This window comes from Musa acuminata, chromosome BXJ3-6 (assembly GCF_036884655.1).
Source record: "Musa acuminata AAA Group cultivar baxijiao chromosome BXJ3-6, Cavendish_Baxijiao_AAA, whole genome shotgun sequence".
Lineage (NCBI taxonomy): Eukaryota > Viridiplantae > Streptophyta > Magnoliopsida > Zingiberales > Musaceae > Musa > Musa acuminata.
In genome coordinates this window covers 36,080,210-36,088,549 of record NC_088354.1, presented here as the reverse complement: position 1 = coordinate 36,088,549, position 8,340 = coordinate 36,080,210, and the positions used below count along the sequence as shown (strand labels likewise).

Below are 8,340 nucleotides of genomic sequence, written 5' to 3'. Positions count from 1 at the left end.
AACAAAAGATAATGCAAGTCTAGTTTTTATTTGTATCGTTGTAACTTTTGGATCCGACGATGATATGCCTATATATTAGATAAAGATTTATTGAATAGTATTGAAAGGTACACATCGTAAATTTAATATATTGTTATTTGATTTTGATTCTAGTGTTAAGATTTTTTGTATAGCAAATATATAATTATAAATTTTATGCCTACTACAATTATTTCATTGAGAATATCTCTAATTAATAAATCAGTATTAAAGATTAGAAATCAAGAATCTAGAAATTATAATATTTTGGCAAAAGTATCTGGTCGATCCTTCAGTTAGTTTCCTTTTAATATAAGGGAAAATAATAATAACTAAATTTAAAATGCATAGAATCTATTTTACTCCAATAATTTGTTGTTTAAAATGAGTCAATTCTTATAATTTTCAACATAAACTTATTATAAGTTATTTTACGTGATTTTCTTGATGCATTAATGAATTAAATTTTATTTTAAGTATTTGATTTGCTTTTAGCATGTTTTACGATAAATATTTGCACTAGAAAATAATAATAATAAATACAGTTTAAGATTTTTGTAAGAATCTAAATGAGTTCTATGTGTTACTATCAAAACATTTTCTACAGATTAATTAAGAGCACTATAATATGTGTCCCTCTATACTGTAGACTATAATATTATTTAAGCAACATATACATGTAATACTACAATTTTCATAATTAATTCTTGTAGTTATCATTTTACTGCTTAGATATATTTTTTTGAATAATATGTGTTAGATCAGAGTTGAAAAATACAGGTTTGCCCAAAACCTCCCAAAACTACCATTTTATGATTATTTTTAGTAAAATAATAAAATGAAACATTATTAATTATTATTCTTTGATATTTATCATATTCTTGGTACATTAAATGCAAGAAATCTTGGCTATTAGTTTATAATTGTTTTATCATTAGCCAGAGTTGTTTTTTTTTTTTGGGTAAAATTTAGTTATATTTGTTTGGTAGCATCAATTGTTATAAATTTAATTTGTTTAAATCAATCCAAAGTCCAATCATTACAATCATCAAAGAGTTGAATATTGCCCTCAAGGAGAAAAATAAAACCCCAAATTGGATTACTCTATAGCGAAAGTCTAAAACAAGTGATTTTCTATTAAATTTTCAAAAAAATTATTTTATAAAATTTTATAAAAAAAAGACCATTATTTATAATATACGAATTAATCTTGAGGAGAAGGAAGAGCTCTTCTTATGTTTTGTCCATTATTAAGATTCGTATAGAAAAGAGTCATAGACGAATTAAAAGTATTTAATTTTTTATTTATAATTTTTATTAAATCTTATTTTAGTTTTTTTATCATTAATAATAATTATTTTAATAATTTTAAACAATTAAAAGAAAGAGTAAAAAAACTAAGTTATCAAACAACATAGAAGGAGAAGAAATTTGAGATCATAAATGGGGTATCGAGAAAGAGCAATGGCGTCAACCCGACAGAAGTCAACGACGCCTGGTCAAATATGATCAAAACGAACCGAGTTAACGTGTGTCGACATCGATCTCGCCACAACCTCCAACTCAGAGACACACATCGATATCGATCTCGATCCCCACTTAACGTGTGCTTCACCTCCTCGTACTCAACTCACGCCGTATCGACGACGTGGGAGACGAAATAAGGCTCTAATGCAAAGTTGGATTGGTATTGTCGATCGATTGCATACCATTCCATCGCAGTTTTCAGAACACGACTTTGACCGAACGACCACCTAATCTAACGACAGCAGCACTGAATGCACACCAAAATTAGGATCACGAACTTCGACTCAAGTCACGAACGACGTGACGACCGACCCCAACCATGCTTGACCAATGGGTGATTGGTTCGGAAGTGGGGCATACGAATACATTGGGGGAGCAGCTTAGCTTACTTGCACTGGTCATGGAATAGAAGTTGCGTGCGTACTAAATCGACTTGGTTTCAAGAGTTAGAATTGTCTCTTACGATGCTTAATGATTGTTGTACACGTTTTGCTAAACCACCTTCCTGTTCAAACTTCTTCACCTGATGATTTGTTCTCGAAAGAGAAAGGATAACGAAGTTTCAACGAGTTTGTGTGTTCCACAACATAATTGATAGATGTGTGAGAGCGAGTAATTCCATATAGTTTATGGGTTGTGATGCGGAGGGCATCTGTTAAAGCCATGGCCTCGGGATCGACGCGGCTTGGTTCGGGGGTCCGGATGTCGGGGATCTCGGGCGACGTCCCTCGGGGTTTCTCGGTGGCCGAGCACGGTGGTTCGGGTCGGGGTGTCGGGTCGAGAGGTCGGGTCGGCGGGTCGGGTCGGGAGGAAGCTCCACCGCAGCGCCGGGAAGAGGCGACACTATCTTGCACCTGCACACAGGTCGGGCCGGGAGCTCGGCCCGACCCCTCCGACGATCAAGTTAACGATGTGGAGAGGGTTTTGGAGGAAGAGATGCCTCTGAGTGCGTTGTGCCTTTTTTCCCCTCCCCCCTAGTTCGTTTAGAACTTTGGGGTATTTATAGATGAGTTTGATGTTACCTGATGTGGCTGCTTGCAGGAGGCAAGCTGATAGCGTTTGACATGGGGTTGGCGTGGCGTGAAGAACCAACCTTGAGTTAGGTGTTAATGTCGACTTCCTCGGGCAGGGTGTGGTTCATGGCTGACGTCATGGCATGTCACATCGCCATTTTTACCCTTATCAGGTTGGAATTAGATGAGAATGTTCGTGTGTGCATAGTGAGTAGAAATGATTTGAATACAACTCCATCGTCTTGGATTAACAGACCATAGTTCGATTCGAATTGGAATCAAACTAGCTTGATGATTTGAACCGTTTGTATAGAAATCAAAACTATCAGTTTCAAAATCAAGAACAGAAGTAACTTGGCATCTTTATATCAATCAAGCATCATAGGAACAGCACAACATTGGCGAACACACACTTGAGATCACATGCAATGTCAAACCATGCTTTATAGAACGTGAAATGATAGACAACCCTATATGTATCCTCCTGTCATATGATTCGAATGACTAGTGGTCAAAGTGAGATGGTCATTAATATTTCCATCTCTAAAGTTCTGCTTCACCTCTCGTATGCAAATCAAATTAGATCTCCTACGTGAATGTTATCGACATACGTTGGTTAGAGAATGCTGTTTCGTCCTTTTTCTTCGACAGTGTGTGATACATTACTTGAACCCGTCCATCGACGGGAACACACGCCCGCTTTCATGGAACGACTTAACTCACCACGTGTGGTGATATTGGCGTGCGAAAACGCTGCTATCCCTTTGTCGTTGGCCAAGTCAGCTTCCGGTAAGCTAAATCCTGACTAAAGTCGGGACGTGAACCAGATCTCCTCTATTCATGGACGCATGCGTCCACAAGTCGCACGTTTTACTTGAGTACAAGTTTGGCGGCCATCCGACAATCTTTCTCTCGTGCGGCCCGCGAGAAGAATAAGCTCCTTGCATGTCACGTCTCGCTTAATTTTACTTGCATTTGTAGGTAGACATCTTAAGATAAGTCACCACCAGAATAATAAACCTTGGACGGGTTGGAAGATCATTTGATATTTCAATATTGCTCTTAAAATTAATATCAACTTCTAACTACGTCTCAAATTAATCCATCGGCTTTACGTCACTTGTATCATCTGCATTTGGATTTTGTCAAACTATGTACTCTTTGAGAAGGAAGCGCCCATATATTTGGAATCCTTTCGTTTCATTTCTATCCCAAACAAAAATGAGATCACAATAATTATATTTGTTTTCAAATTATTTATGTTCAACAACTGGTATAAATAGTCAACTCACATCTTTCTCGTTTCTATCAGAAACAAAAAAAAAAAAAGAACTTTATTTATGATGAATAACTTGTATAAACAGCCCACTCATATCTTTTTATATATTAAAAGGAATACTGTGCAATCACAATTACTGTTATATTCACTGAATAAACAACTACCATTCTTCAATATTACTGTGCTTGTCACCACCACCACTTCATTCTCCGTCCTCCTCCTTCCGAGGTCGGTGGCTGTCGACGAAGCTCTTGATCTCCTCCATGAGCACTGTGGATTGCTTCAGATCAGGGAAGGCGTAGAAGGAGTGGAAGGCCTCCGGGTACTCCACCAGCCGGGCCGACTTGCCCCTCGCCCGCAGCCCCTTGTAGTACCTCCGCTGCCAGTCCTGCAGCGGGTCGAAGCCCCCTACCACCACCATCGCCGCCGGCAGAGCCTCCTCCAGCTCCCCCACCGCCCGCGGCCCGAACACGTTCGACGCCTCGTGGTCCCGGTCCGCTCCCTCCGGAAGGAACGCCCGCCACAGCCAGTCCGTCCTCTCCACCGACACCAGCGGTGCACCGACCAGCTTCAGCTCAGCCTCTGTGCGCTCCTCGCCACCGAAGTAGGGCTGGATCAGCACCATTCCCGCCAGTCGCAGCCTCTTCCACCCGCCGTCGGCGTCCGCTGCCCAGCGCCGGGCTACGTGGTGGACGATGTTTCCGCCGGCGGAGTCGCCCACGAGGAAGCAGCTGGATAGGTCGGCAAGATCAGCAGCGGAGGGGTCAGCGTACAAGAGACCGCCGCCGTCCAGAAAGCGAAGCACGTGAACCCCGTCCTCGTACTGCGCCGGGCACCGGTGCTCCGGCGCGAGGCGGTAGTTGACGGATACCACGAGGGCGTGGACCGTGCGGCAGATCCGGCGGCACACGTCGTCGAAGAGGTAGGAGTCGGGGGACAGGAATGCGAACCCGCCTCCATGGAAGAAGACGATGACGGGTAGCCGTTCGCCGTCAGAAACGGAAGAGGGAACGAAGAGTCGGAACCACAGATCACGGGAGAGGTCAACGGGGACGTCGGCAGTGCGGACGCCACGAAAGGGTTTGGCGGAAGCGTCGACACGGGCGTCGAGGAGCGACACGAGGCGGCGGTTGACGGTGCCGTCTGAGCGGCAAGCGGCGTCGTTGATGGCGGAAACGGCGGCGATGACGAACCGCTTGGTGCGCGAGAGGGGGGGAGCCACTGCGGCGGGGGACATTTCTGCTGTTTAGACGAGCTCGTCTCGGGTGAAGGCCTCGGGAGCCGCGAGAGAGCGAGTTGGAGGAGACGAGAGGAATCGAGCACGGATATATGGACTGCGAGAGAGCACGAATGAGGTGACGTCACGTGTTAGACCAATATAGGAAATCCGACGCTTATTTAGTCAAAATGGTAACAGAACTGCAATAAATTCCGTCCCCAACTCTGTCACATCCTCTCTCTGTCTCTCTCACAAGTGGGGCCCCCCGTGACTTATGTGAACCCTTCCGCTCTGTCTTGGAGGTTTCACGCGTTACCCGAGTACGAAATCGAGTAACACGCCGTGGACCAAACGTGTCATGCCAATCCGTCACGTGTGCTTGAAGTCTTGCAGTGCCGCATGGATGCAGCACAAGAGAGGAAACATGCATGACCATGTATTCCAATTCGTACAAGTATACGATACTGCATGGCAAGTAGCCACCCAAGTCGGTAAACTACTCGTGTATTGAGGCTTCGTGCATGCATGCATGAGGAAGTTGGACGTCAAAGTTCGGTTGGGGCCGACGATTCCGTATGACGCCATCATAAGATTCAGAACAGAACCCTCCTCGCCAGTTTGACCAAACGACCAGCAAATAAAAACGTGTGATCACTGCAATGCACACAAAAAACGCAACCCCAATTTTATGTGAAGGAAAAGAAAAAGAAGAAGTGTGTTCAAACGTTTCCTCTTCAACGATTGTTCTTAGAAAGGCCAACTTCTTGACTTTGCCAAACCATCGCTCCACCATTCTCTCTCGTGTTTTGGTTCCATAAATCTGACCATAAATACGTGTGATTAAATATATCAAGTAGCTAAATAAACAAATAACATGCATATAGATTATACTAAGTAAATGATAAATATTTGTTATATCTTTTAGCTCCCTAGGAAACAATTCATGGGGTTAGCTCACTTTGTTAGAAGCGGCGAACATCATATCGTCAACCCCTACACTGGCAGGCAGAATGTTGGACGATTTAGAATAGATTCACACGAACAGAACAAGTTTGACGAGTACGACTCACATTAACGGACAGCTCAAAACGAGGACTTTTGTATCTTGGGAAGCCGCTACGGCCTCGGTTTGACTGATTAGAACAGCATATGTCGAGCTTTCAAGAAGCTTAATTAGGACAGCATTTGAAGAGCAAAGCAAGAACAGTTGAATCGCAGATGATCCATCCACTTACACCACAAGCAAACAAACTCACTCGAGAACGCGTGGTAGGCATTACATTGTAATTACAATATGAGAGGCTTCCTATGACGCTTGTTCGATGCCGATGATTGCTATCACGTCATCGCCAGCCCGGTAAGGCGCGGCCGTCGTCTTTCCGAGCCACCGCCGCCGCTCTCAGCCATCAACTTGATTGTCATTTTCCTCTTGGTGCCCGCCTTGGAAGACGACGATGGCGGCGGCAGTCCTGTTTGAGCGCAGCCTCTCAGTCTCAGAACGTCATTAGTGTGGAGAGGTTTGATGATGAAATCCTCGGCTCCAATAGCTCGGCACCTAATTTGAACGCAAACGCATGATCATTTAGTTTTGGAGAAGAAAATTTAGTTTTGGAGGAGAAACATATCATCTCTCCCGACAATAGAACGACCACATCTCATTCAGCAATGCACAAACCATTGGTTTCTTTTGTTAGAGCTAGCCTTAGGAAATTTATCACAAGTTAATTTTGGCAACACAACAAAGACAATAAAGCGAAAAGATAAAAATGACAAGAACACCAGATTTACGTGGTTCGGTCAATTAACTTTGACCTACATTCACGGACGAAAGATGAGCAAATCACTACTATGAAAAGAGACTATTACAAATGTCTTAAGAAGATGTTCTTAGGCCATAAAACATCCGAAAATACTAAACAAGAAAAACTCAAACTATAAGTCCAAACTATTTAATGGAGTGTGGACTTAAACCAAAGTAAATACTTAGGTTTTCTTGTAGTGCCACTTGTGGTGCATCTGACTTAAAAGCTCAGACCCTTATTTATAGTTCCAATACGAGACAACAAACCTAATTTTCCCGATGTGGGACTATGGGACTTGCCAAATTAACAAATCTCCACCTTGGCATGTCCCAACAAAACTTACTCCACCTTCTTCATAAAAACCTCAATGGGCAATCACCAACAATAAACACCAACCAAGTCCAAGCACTGCTTGAACTTGTAAACCGGAAGAGGCTTCGTAAGCATATCAGCTAGATTGTCCTTCGTATGAATTTTCTGAACAAGGACCTTTCTCTCAGCAATGATATCCCATTTGCATCCAACAATTTTCTTACCCGAAGGCGGCTTCACAAGATCCCAAGTTCTATTCCGATGAAGAGATTCAATTTCTTCATTTATCGCAATCAACCACTTAGCGGAATTATCACAAGAAACTGCATCTGAGTAGGAAGTAGGCTCACCAACTTCACTTGTCTCTTCTATAACAGACAAAGCATATGCAACCAAATTTGTAAATCTTTGTGGTGGTCGAATATCTCTCCGTGATCTATCCTTGGCTATGGAATATTGCTCTTTCTCTGGATTATCTGCGTCAGTAGACTCGGGACCACCTACTAGCATTCTTTGAGTAGAAGAGTTCGACTTAAAATAATCTGAACTACAAATCTCAAGCTCTACCTGCTTCTGCGCACTATCATTTGTACAACTAGTAGATTCCTCTTTGGAAGATAACATAGATAATTCATCAAAAGTAACATCTCTACTGATTATAAATTTTGAAGATTTGGGATCAGAACATCATAATCTGTATCCTTTCACCCCAGAAGCATACCCAAGGAAAATGCACTTTTTAGTCCGAGGCTTTAATTTTCCTTCATTTACATGCATGTATGCTGGACACCCAAAAATTTTAAAATCAGAGTAATCAGCAGGAGTACCTGACCAAACTTCCTCCGGAGTTTTAAAGTCAAGTGCTGCAGAAGGAGCACGGTTGACAACGTAACATGCCATATTAATCGCCTCTGCCCAAAAGTCCTTTGTCAACCCTGCATTTGAGATCATACACCTTGTTCTCTCCAAGAGTATTCTGTTCATACGTTCGGCCACACCATTTTGTTGAGGTGTCATCCTAACAGTGCGATGCCGAACAATTCCTTCATTTTTGTAGAATTCTTCAAAGTCACATTCACAAAATTTCATGCCATTATCTGTTCGAAGCCGCTTAATCTATTTACCTGTTTGTTTCTCAATCAAAGCCTTCCGTTGTTTAAAGGTTAGAAA

At 42.4% G+C, this 8,340-nt stretch overlaps 1 protein-coding gene across 1 annotated transcript; it reads right to left on the bottom strand.

Moving 5' to 3' along the window:
* Positions 1 to 3,672: 3,672 nt before the first annotated feature.
* LOC135640147 (probable carboxylesterase 18) lies at positions 3,673 to 5,129 on the bottom strand. Its single transcript, XM_065154322.1, has one exon. The coding sequence runs from the start codon at positions 5,072 to 5,074 to the stop codon at positions 4,040 to 4,042; it is 1,035 nt and encodes a 344-aa protein (XP_065010394.1). The 5' UTR covers positions 5,075 to 5,129; the 3' UTR covers positions 3,673 to 4,039.
* Between the last annotated feature and the right edge of the window lie 3,211 nt (positions 5,130 to 8,340).

Coding starts and splice junctions, on each gene's coding strand:
- LOC135640147 (XM_065154322.1), bottom strand. CDS start 5,074: ATGTCCCCCGCCGCAGTGGCTCCCCCCCTCTCGCGCACCAAGCGGTTC.